General features: G+C 36.9%; 1 protein-coding gene across 1 annotated transcript in view; it reads left to right on the forward strand.

Moving 5' to 3' along the window:
• Nucleotides 1–631: 631 nt before the first annotated feature.
• Bche (butyrylcholinesterase) overlaps nt 632–14,250 on the forward strand; it is a 79,295-nt gene continuing 65,676 nt past the window's right edge. The window contains exons 1-2 of the mRNA XM_052180356.1: nt 632–756; nt 7,101–8,628. Coding sequence (XP_052036316.1) covers nt 7,109–8,628 — 1,520 coding nt within the window. The 5' untranslated portion in view covers nt 632–756; nt 7,101–7,108. The remainder of the gene's footprint in view (nt 757–7,100; nt 8,629–14,250) is intronic.

The following is a 14,250-nucleotide window of genomic DNA, read 5'->3' on the forward strand; positions in this document are numbered from 1 at the left end:
TTTTAAGTGTTTGCTGAAGAACTTTGGACTTTTAATGTGTATGATAAATCATGGGTTTTCCTCATATATCTGACCAGCAGTGACTTTTGAGAAGTTGTCAGGACCTGTGAAATCTCTAGGACTTAAATAAAGGTTGACATTTGGGGTGTAAGGAACGCGGGTGGTGGTAGTCAGTTATTCAGTTAGTGAAAGTACTCTTTTGATTTTCATAGTTTTTATTGCAATTATCTTGTTTCCTAAAAAATATTTTACAATGCTTTATGATTATATGATTTTCACAGAACTGCAGGTACACCTGATTCCAATAGCATTTCTTTAAAATACTGTGCACAAGGTTTAATACTGTAAAACTCTTAAAAGACAAAAAAAAAGGCCATGATAAACAATGAAAACAAAACAAAACTAACTAACAAAACACCAACTGTTAAAGCCCTGATAGTACAAACTAACTCACTCATTTTCTACTACTGAGGCGCCTCCCCTTCCCTCCTTCTCTCCTGGAAGCCTTTCTGTAGAGGAAGACCTGCAGCACTCTCTGAAGGAGTCACTGCTGCTTTTGTGTAAGCAGACGTCAGCCTGGCCAGAGCCAGATCAAGTTGCTGCTGCCAGCTCTCGCGAGCTTTGTCAGGAAGACTTGACTGAAATGTCAGAGCCCTGCAATTCACAGGCTGGGCAGCAGCTGCATCCCGCGTTTCCCAGAAGCATTACAAGACTGTCACTTTGCAAACTTCCTCATCCTTTTCTGCAGCGATTCCGGTGAGTTGCTCTGATTTTACAGATCTTGTGCTGAGGTTTCGGTGAAGATCCGAGCAAGAAGGGAAGGAGATGTTTTTTTTTTTTTTTCATCTCCATGTGTTTGTGGAGCCCTTTGGTGATCTCTTGGGACTAGCCCCTGAGGAGGGAATAGAACAGAAGAGTCAGGGGAGAAGGCACTATTTCAGAGCTTTCTCTTATTCCAGAAACACAAATTCAATCCCTTTTACTCTTGAGGACATAGTGAATTTGTTATATGTTGAACTAACAAAGTACCTGTAGAGTCTCTTATGTATGTATGTATGTATGTATGTATGTATGTATGTATGTATGTATGTATGTATTCCCTTTCTACAGAGACTTATTTTAGACTAGGTTATCCTTTAATGCAGAGGTTAATCAACCTCTTACCAGAAGTACTTGTTTGGGCACATGACAGTTTTCATTATCTTCTCTTTTGCAATGACATAGATTAATTTTCTCTTATTACTTAACAGGGCACTCTTACCAAGCAGCACTTTGTCCCCTGAAACTTTCACAACATCAGCTGGCAAGCAGAAATCGAAAACTCCTTCTATGCTCAAGAAAATATATTCTCTAATTTAATCTACAAAATGCTTACTTATGCATTATTGGCCAACTTTGAGTGTTTAAACTGGACTAAAATATTTTATGCTACTGTTATTTTTATAGGAATAGTATAAAAATTGAAAGTTTTGGCTCATCCTAGAATCCTGGAAATCTGTCATTATTTTATGGCATCAGCCTAAGTTCAGCCATTGACTATAAAATTTATAGGACCAAAAGAAAATTGAAACACAAACAAAATCATTTCATTAGGTTACTATGTGCTGTATACATTTTTTTTTCCTAAGCAGGTATTCTGTATCTGAAGGAATATGTTCCCACAAACAGGTGCAATGCTTCCTTTATACAGAATATAGAATACTTATAATAAATGTGACTAAAATTCACTTTGATAAAAGTCGTGTTGTTTGAAGACAGCAGGCCTTTAAAGGCAACTTAATGATTTGAATCATAAGTCTGGGAGTTTCTGTCTACAAAATACCCTCTCTTTCAGATGCCCAATAAATGTCTAGCTAGATTTACAAAGGCATGCTTTGTTCCTTTATAGTGTTATTTTTGTTGACATACAATATTCTGCATCTTGAATTGTAAGAAGATATCTGAAACTGTTTCAATATCAATATTTATAAAAAAATAAGCAAAGAAAACTTTATAGGGTATACGGATTTATTCTCCTCTAGAAATTTAGTCTTTGATTTCTTGGTCACAGTGATAATGCACTTTAAATTTCATCATTGATTTGTTTCAGTGTTTTTCTAACATCTGTTTTTTCTTACTGAAACTGTCTGTCTGTCTTATCAAATCTTGAGTTCACCGCCTTTGCCCTAAGCCAGGTTTGGCCACACAAGTCCTTATTAAATCTATTTAAAGAGCTAAACTAATAGTGGAAAGCAGAAAGGGTGGTGTGCTCAAAGTGGATACACTGGGAAGAGAGACAAAGCTTTCCCTCCCATTGACCATCTTCAGAGTCCCGAAGCAAGGCTACAGTTTAAATAGTGGCCCAAAAATGTGCTCATCCAAGCAGGCTGTTCAAATATGGTGCCATCCAGCCTTGACCCATCATTGTCTAGACTTCAGTCTCATCGTGTAAGGTGGTCCCACAAGTGGTTAGAACTGTATGGAATCTCCTTCAAGGACATAAGTTTTCTTCTGGATGATGTTTTCTTCTTGCAGCATGAGTTTTCTGGGGGAAATTCCCATCTCTTTGGGATCCATTGTTTTGACAGTATGATTGTCAGACTGAGATGACCAAGTGTATCTTTAGAATCTCTTCCTTTCTGTGAGGCAACTACAGTAAGAGGAATACAACAATAACAGACAGAAGTCACCTTCCGAAGGAAACCCGTCAAATCTAATAATTTAATGTTCAGGTTACTAATATGATCTTGTGAGTATCCATTGTGAATTTTAGTCATGAACAGACAATAGGTTCTAACAACTCCTGAACTGTTTGGATGTCTTAGCAGACATTCAATCCTCTACGGAATACCAGAACATAGTCCATTCATTAACACATTATCTCAAATTTCTTCACTTAGCCTGAACAGAACAGTACTTGATTGGGTGAAGAGACTTCTCTTTTAGTCAAATAGCATTCCAATGTTGCTTCTAGACCCTCCAAGTACTATCTAGACAGCACTTTATCAACATGGTTTACAAACCTCTATTTCCAAATAAGATCCACAGATATTAGTAATATTTTAAAAGCAGGAATATATGATACCTAAAGAACTGACTTGAGAGTCTTTTTTTTTTGACAGTTTCCCTTTTTTTCACATTTCCAGGATGGTTTATTATTTTAAATATTTGACAAAAATTACTTTGACAAATAAATGTTGATAAATAGTTTTTTATATTAGCATTTTAACATACCAATATCTTAAAATTGTAATGACATTATATATTCCCTCATAAAATTGTCTGGAGAATATAGATTTTAAATTTGAATTAAGAGTTAAAAATGGGGTATAATGTGCATTTTTATTTTAAAAAGTTAAATTTTTAAAAAGTTTGGAATTTATAAAATATTAGTGGTAAAATTTGATATCAATCAACATTTGTTAAACTTGAATTTGTTATCTAATTCCCTTTTGTTTTTGTTTTGTTTTTTACGTCTAGAACTTATTTTCTGTTGACTTATGAATAAAAACTCCCAGTCCCTTAGAAATATTAACTACAATTTAAAGGAGTGAGCTTCTCTACTTTAAGAGAGCTATATTCCATAAGAAAATTTTTCTTATTTTTTATGACAAGCTTGTGGCTCTGCATTTAATATTTTATGTTTTAGCAATTACTAGTTGCATCAGAATATATGAGAGACAAAGAAGTTTGTATGTTTTATATTATAATTGAAAATTTTTACTTTGAAATTTCTTTATTTCTGTTTTAATTGTTTAACTATGTGATAAGTACATATTAAAATATGTTTTTAACAAAGAGGTACAGTATGGTAAAACGTCAGATGGAGTAAAGAATAGAATAATGGTAATTTATGTGTAACCAATTTAGACTGTATTGAATATGGGAACATAGGCATCTTTTCATGTAACACTCCAGATTCATCAGTATGGAGAATAAACCTCAGCAGGCAGCATGCAGGGAAGAACTGCACTGACATCTTTAAATAAATGAAAGCTCTTGATGTTTGTTTCCATTGTTACATTATATCTATGTTCGAAAGAAGCTCATAGGTGTCATCATTGAGAACATGATTCTTATTCATTTAAATAGTGCTCTGGAAATTCTAAAATAAATACTAAATCACAGAAAAAACATTATATAAATATAGGTCAAGTAGAAATGCTGTGACTATTTTGGTGTGATAGTAACTGCTACAGGATATTATGAAATTACCATTGTTGTTAATTACATTCTCAGGAAATACACATTAGAGGTAATTATGCTTACTTTACAAGAAACTGCTGAAGCAATGTTTGTGTGTATGTGCAGTTGTGCACATGTTTGTGTGTGTGCACATGTTTGTGTGTGTGTGTGTGTGTGTGCCGTTCATGTTCAGTGTACTTGCATGTGAGCATGTGTGCTCAGGTATGCCCACATGTTTTATGGAGGTCAGAGATAGATATCAAAAGCCTTCCTTTCAGGTCTTTCCACTTTTCTTTCAGAAAATTTTCCCAGAGACCCAAGGCTCACAGATTCTGCTTGACAGTCTGGCCACTGAGGCCCTAGGAGCTCCTCCTGTCTCTGCCTCCTGTGCTGGGCCAGTGACACAGAGGGGAACCACCACACCTGGATATTTTTATTCGGGTCCTGAGGATCTGAACACAGGTCCTGTTTGTTCCACAGTCACATTGGCAACTGTGGCACTTTCCCAGGATCTAAACAAAAGTTTTAAATTATCAAAAACTACTAGAAATTCAAATTTCTAACAATTCCCATTAAAATTTATAAGAAAACATTTAAATAAATCAAGAGATCAACCCAGATTATCCTTGCATGGGCTAAAAAGGACAGAAAGGGAAAACCAGGGTCCAGTTGAGCTTATTGAAATGTTCTTAGAGCAGAGGCTGATTTTCAAAGACAGGAAAAGATGTTCCACATGAGTTTTTCTTTTCCACTTGTTTAAAAGGCTTTGTAATCACCAGGAATAAATGAGTCCCTGCCCCCCAAACAAAAATGCCAAAAACAGCAATCCATGACTCTTGGCCAAAATAGACATTGCCTTAATAAATGTCAGGTTACCAGACCCTTGATATTATTATTCAATTAAGTTTTATTCTCATTACTTACAAATTACACTCACTGTGAATATAAAACTTAAAAATAAATATATCCAAATTACACACATGAGTATAATGCTTAAATTATTAAAACATACTAGCCTACTCTAATAATATATTTGATGGCTCTTAACACATACCCAATTTTATCAAAACACAGAACATTTTAAAAGATCCTGTGACCTGATTTTTAAAACCTAAAAGAATCACCATAGCATTCAACTTATACATAGACTTATTTGCATAACATGAGTCTATTTTGGATAGACATAGATATCAATAAAATTATGCAAAAACATCAATAACTATGAAGTTTGAAAGTAAATGTACATTATGGTTTATTTACATATTTGTTAAGTTTTCATCACTAGATATCCTGTGAGCAGGGTAAATGATACCGGTTTAAGGTTAGCATCTTGTTATAAAGGGTGTGAAGATGTTTATGTGTGTAAAGGGTAGAAAAGAGATAAAATGTTGTGTTGTTTTCTGATCTCCAACTTATGTAGTGACATGTATCCCAGCCCACAATTACAAAAATTGATGTAATATTTGCCATGATCAGCGAACATAGCTCTCGTGTCCATTCCTTTTTCATAGCTTATCAAGACAAACCGGTTTATGCATACAGAGAGCTAAAGCCAGTGGTCTCTGCTGGTAGGATTGTTTTCCTGAACAGGCAGGCTGTACTTAAAATTAGAGCACTGGGACAAGGAACAGAAGGACAGTTGATTTGTCACTGCTGGACATTGATATGTGGATGCAAGCCAGTGCTTGTTAATGAATATTGTGATTATGTTCCTTGCAACTTCATACAAAAGTATTGATTCTTTTAAATGGTATTTTCATTACATTTTTATATTCCTTTTTATCATGTGTGCAGTTTGAATATTTGAGAAAAAAATCTCACGTCTTTGTTAAGAATTTTAATAAACCCTCGATCACACAAAAGAGTCTCTACATGACCTTAAATACTGTCTACAGTACTATATCAAATGCACACTATTTTGTAGGTTACAGAGACTACCTTTGCCCCTTCCACTTACCCCAGTAAATTTCTCAGCATTGGTCCTCTGATTTCAATGATTTTGTACACTCCAAATACATGAGTACCCATGACTCTGCTAACATATTTAACTAATTACATGGGCTTTAAGCAGTTACCAAATTAATTGTTACGTAAAAATTCCTTCTAAGCTAATATTTTCATCCACATGATTATCAGCTAGATCTCTTTCCAAGGAGATTGTGATTCAAGCAGATAAAAATAATCTTCATCTAATAAACTTCAGAGAACTTCCCTGAAACCATCAGAAACACATCTCAATAACCCATGTTTTAATGATATGCTTTCAGAGTGAAAGCTGGCCTGATAGTATTAATATTTATAAATAAATAGCAATAACTTAAATTTTTTAATTAACTTTCTGTATGTTGCCTTCATTCCCTTTTAGAAGCAAACTAAGAATGTATAGAAGAAAAGTATAAGTTTTTTTTAAAGGACTATGAAAACAATCACGGAACAGAGGAGGATGGCAAATAATCAATACCTACAGATTCTTCAAAGTTCTTAAGTGACTTTAGAGTTCTGTGAACTGTCATCCAGTCATGATATTTCAGAACGCACTTGTAATTTCTTCTACAGTCACATTTGAATCACTGCAAACATATCTACACCTAGCTAATTCTATACTTGATGTGGCTATGTATAGTACATGATGTCATATATACCTAGGACAAAGATACCCTTTTACTGTCCTGAAACTTCTTACATATCCTTAAAAATGGTATTTCAAAGACAAGATCACTAATATTTTTCTTGTTATGTGTTTCTCTTCCAAGTGGAAGCATCTCTGTTTACTTTTTAGTTTTTACACACATCCTAGGCTTGGTAACATATTTATTATTTTTCATAAATTTAGCATGTATAGGAACTACTGTATTTTAGAGATTATCATCATTGAACACAATACATAACAGCATAGACAAAGCTTCTTAAAGTCGATTTGCTTATTCTTTACTTAGAAATCAACATGCAGACTCCGCTTACCAAGGTCACAAAGACCTACTTCCTCCTACGGATTCTTCTGCTCTGCACGCCTTTTGGGAAGTCACACACTGAAGAAGACTTCATAATTACAACCAAGACTGGAAGGGTCCGAGGCCTGAGCATGCCGGTTCTTGGTGGCACAGTGACTGCTTTTCTCGGAATCCCCTATGCACAGCCTCCTCTGGGTAGCCTAAGATTCCAGAAGCCGCAACCCTTAAACAAATGGCCTGACATCCATAATGCCACTAAATATGCAAATTCTTGTTATCAGAACATAGACCAAGCCTTCCCAGGCTTCCAGGGGTCAGAAATGTGGAATCCAAACACGAACCTCAGTGAAGACTGCTTGTATCTGAACATTTGGATTCCAGTACCTAAGCCCAAAAATGCTACTGTCATGGTATGGATCTATGGTGGTGGCTTTCAAACTGGCACTTCCTCTCTACCTGTTTATGATGGGAAGTTTCTAGCTCGTGTTGAAAGAGTTATTGTAGTTTCAATGAACTATAGGGTAGGAGCCCTAGGTTTCCTAGCTTTTCCGGGAAATCCTGATGCTCCAGGAAATATGGGTTTATTTGATCAACAGTTGGCACTTCAGTGGGTCCAAAGAAATATAGGTGCTTTTGGAGGGAATCCTAAAAGCATAACAATTTTTGGAGAAAGTGCAGGGGCAGTTTCAGTTAGCTTACATTTGCTCTGTCCCCAAAGTTATCCTTTGTTTACCCGAGCCATTCTGGAAAGTGGCTCCTCTAATGCCCCCTGGGCAGTAAAGCATCCAGAGGAAGCCAGAAACAGATCCTTGACCTTAGCTAAATTTACTGGCTGCTCAAAGGAGAATGAGATGGAGATGATTAAATGCCTTCGAAGTAAAAATCCGCAGGAAATTCTTCTGAATGAAAGGTTTGTTCTCCCCTCTGATTCCATCTTAGCGATAAATTTCGGTCCCACAGTGGATGGCGATTTTCTCACTGATATGCCCCATACACTTCTCCAACTTGGAAAAGTGAAAACAGCTCAGATCTTAGTGGGCGTTAACAAAGATGAAGGGAGCGCTTTCCTGGTGTATGGTGCTCCGGGTTTCAGCAAAGACAATGAGAGTCTTATCACAAGGAAGGAATTTCAAGAAGGTTTAAATATGTATTTCCCTGGAGTGAGTGGATTGGGGAAGGAAGCAATCCTTTTCTACTACGTGGACTGGCTAGGGGACCAGGCACCAGAAGTCTATCGTGAAGCTTTGGATGATGTTATTGGAGATTACAACATCATATGCCCCGCATTGGAGTTTACCAAGAAATTTGCAGAGCTTGAAAATAATGCCTTTTTCTACTTTTTCGAACACCGATCTTCCAAACTTCCTTGGCCAGAATGGATGGGAGTCATGCATGGCTATGAAATTGAATTTGTGTTTGGCTTACCTCTGGGAAGAAGAGTTAATTATACGAGAGCTGAGGAAATCTTTAGTCGATCCATAATGAAAATTTGGGCAAATTTTGCAAAATATGGGTAAGTGCTGATTTCTCTAATTGTTGCCTGGTTTTGCTTTGCTTAGTTTTTCTTGACCTTTACTGTAGACTTCATTAAAAACAATAGATGCATTTCAAGTATTTTTCTTTGTATCTAAGCTCCCTTTGTGTCTCACTATGTGGTGAATTTTAGCTTTTTGTTTCTCAGTGCTTTAGAAAAATTACTAGATAATTTTTCTGTAAAATACTTTCTGATTTCAACTGCAAACTGTTGGAAAATACTTTAATGATGTTAACTAAGGTTTGGAAACAAATGCTTGCAGAATGTAATGAAAGAAAAAGGCTTTTCAACCTGCACTTTAAGATGGTTACTACATTTAAGAAAGAGGACAAATATATCTTCTCATTGTCCCAAGACAAGGAGGCAGTGGCATCTGATACAGCAGTAAACATGCCCCTACTTAGGAATATAAAAGAGCAAAAATGGTAAGGTATTCTACCCCAACCCCACTTAATTCTTAAAACTCATAGCACTCACTAACTGCCATTTTCTTCTAAGAGATTTTTCTCAGACCTGGTAGGAAAGCGGCATCATTTGATTTTTGAGGTCCCTGGTGTTTACCTAGATTGTTTTATTTTCCTGTTCGAAGAGTTTTTGTGGCTAACTTTCATCTTACTTTTGTAGTGTTGCTCTTGAACTCAATTGCAGAGAGATCCACTGAGGCTCATTCTGCTATAAGATAGTTCAGAGTTGATACTGTTCACTGGAAATCATACTTAGGATCTTTATATTTTTCTGGCTCAGCAATGTGAGGCATGAGAGTCTTTCAGGATGTTGGACAGCACTGGCAGTGAGAACTCAGCTCCAGCCCACACACCTCACAGCAAAGTAAACAGGCTCTTCGCATATTACCTTCCTAAGCTACAGGGTTTCCTTTAGATCTATTTTCAGTATTTCCTGCTTGCAATGTATTTGTCAGAAGATTACTCCATCATAAACCAAGAAAAATGTATAATCTCTTGGATCCCACCTTTACCTTTTTTTTTTTAAATCTTTATGATGGGTTTTCTGTATATAGCTCAAACTAGTTCAACTCAGACTTCTGCCTAAGTCTTAAAAATGCTGGCTTTCTAGGAACGTTACTGCCATACATGGCCCCAGAAGAGATTTTAAAATGTGGATTAATGTATACAAGTGAAACCCTAGTCTCTAAGTCTATAGATCCCAACGAACTATATGCATTATTGTGAATAATAAAAATTAGGACTAGCATACTAGATTCTTGAAATGAGTAGCTGTATATTTTGTAAACAGATTTGTTAGTATAATTAATGATACTTCAATAGTCTAAGAGAATATCAATTATAGGATTGATATCTGTTTTTCTTCTTTATTGCCTATTTAGACTATGAGTGTATATGTATGTATGTTTGTATGTGTGTGTGTGTGTGTGTGTGTGTGTGTGTGTGTGTATGCATGTGTGATCTGGGGAGGTCTCAGAACAGTTTACAGGAGTCAGTTCTCTCGCTCCCCCATGTGAGTCATGCGGATGGACTTGAGATAAGCAAGCTATAATACAAAGCACTTACATCCTGAGCTGTCTTATCCACTTAAAATTCTCATTTTTATCCTTAAATTAGACTTCCTCAAATTTGATGTCGCTGTGTCCTTCTACAATATCAGTTACTAGTAATCATTCCACACAGTATCACATCTGTTCATATACCCTCTTTAAATTAGAATCCTCCTGCTAAACTTTAAGGGACTTCTATATTCTTCATTCTTGTTACCGTATATATTAGCCAACAGGATTCAGCTATAATTAGGACATGTATTTAAAAAGCCGAAGCTTCAAAAGCGTACTGTATTGTGATCTGACTGTGATCACATATGACTGTGATCTGTCAGAGTAGTCCCTGTCTTGTCTATGTTCAGTCACCTATTATAAGATAATCTTTCTAAGTTATATTATAACTTAGAAATTTCTAAGTTAGCTTCTTGAAACACAAATGTCAGTATCTATGGATACTCATTAAAATCCCAGAATAAGTATATCACAATAAATGCTTGCTTAGCAGCTGAATGAGATTGAGTAATATAATTTTACTATTCCAGATATGTTAGTTATACTGTATTTCTGGCTTTACAATATGAGCCTAAATTTTTGCTCCAGGAAAGGAGTGCTTGTTTAATAGTTGTGTTAGATTTCTTAAGCCTCATTCTGTTCTCACTCCAAAGGCTGTGTCTGTAATTAGTCATTTACATATGTTCTTAATTTTTATTGCAATTCTAAAAAAAAATTAAAGAGAAATAGTCCTTTATCCCATCTGTTTCTCTAATTTTTAAATTAGAGAGTTAATATTTTCAAGTTGAAATCATCAGAAATTTTATGTTTAACCTGCCCACATTGAACAGTGTTAATAGAAATACTTAATGTCTTATTTATCACACAGACAGTACCAGATCAAAGGCAAGTCTTTGACATTTAATGGAATAGGTTGACTTTAAGTATGTCTATGGTGAGTGTGATTGCTTGGGATATATGAAGGCTGACTTATTAATTATAGTGTGAATCTTATAAGATGGTATTCATAAAAGTAATCATAGGAAAATAAAATACCCTGCAAAGTAGCATAATTATACAATACATTTCATTGGTGAGGTGATTTTTCTCAGAGGCCATATTTTACATTAGCCAAAGATATGTATGTCACATATGTTTCTAGCAGGGTTGAACAAATGATAATCTGAAGGGAACTCCAGCAGAGGCAAACTGTCCACTCTTTAAGTTAGATAAGTTTTAATTCAAAAGTTCTCAAGGATAAACTGTTTACCTAGTATACCACCCCATTGGACTTGGCGGACACTGGACACTGGAGTCTATTTTGGGGTAGGAACTGCACAGTGGGGAAGATAATATATAATGGTCAGGCCATTTTCCTGAACCAATATTTATTCATGCCAAGATGTTGGAAACACCAGGTTAAAAATCATATAATACTCTGTACTTCCAGACAATCCAAAAATATGTCAGTAGAAGGAAAATGAGTGGTATCTCTTTGTTGAAAAGCTGATGTCCATGCTGTCAGAGTAACAAGCTCTTTTCTTGGTGTTAAATTTCCTGCTTTAGGCTAAATTAAGGAGCAGAGAAGTAGGTCTTGAAACTGTAATTATATAAAGCAGAATTTTGTGTTTCCACCACTGTTCTAATAAATTACTCTTATGTGTCAGTTAAATATGTGTGTGCTGCTTATGAACTTCCTTTCATATTAGGAGCTATATAGTTTTCATACATAGTTCAATAAACTCTGACTAATACCTATAATTCATCATCTTGCAACCTCAGAGACTTCCATCCTGTTTGGTTTGCATGGATTTTTTTTTCTCATTTCTCATGCCTGTTCGGTGTAGTGTATAAACTTCATTCTGACACATTTTTCTCTACCCAATAAGCATGAAATATAAACAACAATTCAAAAGGGAGATTCTTTTGTCTGGTATTCGTGTTTATATTGAATGGACTTTGACTCATAGAGCGAGTATTGTCAGCACAGATTAAGACATTTCATTTAATAAATACATTTATTGTTTGTACTTGTGTGTATGGTGTGTGCACGCATATTGTAGTTTTTTAAGGTAGATATGACATTATGATTCTTTATGACTTTTTTCTTTTAGTGGATATTTTATTTACATTTCAAATGTTTTCCGCTTTCCAGGTCTTCCCTCCAGAAAACCCCTATCTCAGGCCCCTTTCCCCTACCTCTATAAAGGTGTCTCCCCCACACCAACCCATTATTGCCTTCCCACCCTGGCATTCCTCTACACTGGGGCAACTGACCCCCTTCAGGCTCAACAGCCACTTCTCCCACTGATGTCCAACAAGGCCATCCTCTGCCACATATGTGGCTGGAGCCATGGGTCCCTCCATGTGTACTCTTTGGTTTGTGATCCTGACTCCAGGAGCTCGGGGGCTCTGGCTGGTTAAAAATGTTGCTCTGCCCATGGAGATGCAAACCCCCTCAGCTCACTCAGTCTCTTCTCCAACTCCACCATAAGAGACCCCGTGGACAGTCCAACGGTTGACTGCAAGCATCCACCTCTGTATTTGTCAGGCTCTGACAGAGTAATTCAGGAGATAGACATATCAGGCTCCTGGCATCTGCAGTAGTATCCTTCCAACTTCTTTAAACATTCTTACAGTTATTTTACCTTCCTTTCTTTTTTTAATATTATTTTATTTATTTACATTTCAAGTGTCATTCCCCTTCCAGGTCCCACCTCCACAAGCCCCTCAATCCATCCTTCCTCCTCCTTACTTTTAAGAGAGTGTTCACCCACCCACCCACTCCTACCTCACCCTTTAGCATCCCCCTTCTCTGGGGGCATCAAGCCTCCAAATGATGAAGCTCCTCCCCTCCCACTGAGGCCAAGCCAGACAGTCCTCTCCTACACATATAGTGGGGACTACCAACCACTCCATGTATGAGCTTTGGTTGGTGGTTTAGTCCCTGGGAGCTTTATGGGGTCTGGTTAGTTGATACTGTTGTTCTGCCTATGATGTTGCAAACCCCTTCAGCTCCTTCAGTACTTCCTCTAACTCTTCCATAGGGGTCCGAGGGCACAGTCCAATGGTTGGCTCTATCTATATCTGCCTCAGTCAGGTGCTGGCAGAGCCTCTAAAAGAATAGCAATCTCATCTTCCTCTTTGCAAGCATACCTTGGCACTCACCATAATGTTGGAGTTTTGTGCCTGAGCATGGGATGGATCCCAAGTTGGGTCAGTCTCTGGATCGTGTTGCCTTAAGTCTTTGCTCCATTTTTTGTTCCCACATTTCCTTTAGACAGTATCAATTCTGGGTCAAAGAATTTGAGATGGGTGGGTGGCTACTTCCCTGAACTGGGGCCATGCTTATATACTACAGGTGGTTTCTTGAGGTTCCATCTCCCCACTGTTGGGCATTTCTGGTAATGTCATCCCCATTCAGTCCTGCGAGTCTCTCATATCCCTGGTGTCTGGGATATTCTAGGGAATACCCTTGCCCCCCACCCCCACAACCTGCGTTCATATTTCTATTCTTTCTCCAGACCATCTGGACTTCCCTCCTGTCTCACCCATACCTAATTCTGCAGCAATTTTCTCCTCTGCCACCTCACTCCCAAAAAGGTCCCCCCTTTCTCCCTCCCTCTGCCTCCTGTAATTATTCCATTACTCATTTTAAGTAGCATTGAAACCTCTCTTGGGCCTTCTGTCTTGTTAAGCTTTATATGGTCTGTGAGTTTTATCATGGGTAGTCTAAAATTTTGGCCTATTATCTACTTATCAGTGAGTACATACCATGTATATCTTTTGGCGTCTGAATTACCTCACTCAGTACAATATTTTCTAGCTCCATCCATTTGCCTACAAAGTTCATAATGTCCTAATTTTTAGTAGCTGAGTAGTACTCCATTGTGTAAATGTACCACATTTTCTGTATCTATTTTTCATTTGAAGGACATCAGGGTTGTTTCTAGCTTCTGGCTATTATGCATAAGGCTGCTATGAACATAGTGGTGCATGTGTTCTTGTGATATGGTTGATCATCTTTTAAGTATTTGTCCAGGACTTTTATAGCTGGATCTTCATGTAGAACTGTTTCCAATTTTCTGAGGAACAGC

This window comes from Apodemus sylvaticus, chromosome 4 (genome assembly GCF_947179515.1).
Source record: "Apodemus sylvaticus chromosome 4, mApoSyl1.1, whole genome shotgun sequence".
NCBI classification, from domain to species: Eukaryota; Metazoa; Chordata; class Mammalia; order Rodentia; family Muridae; genus Apodemus; species Apodemus sylvaticus.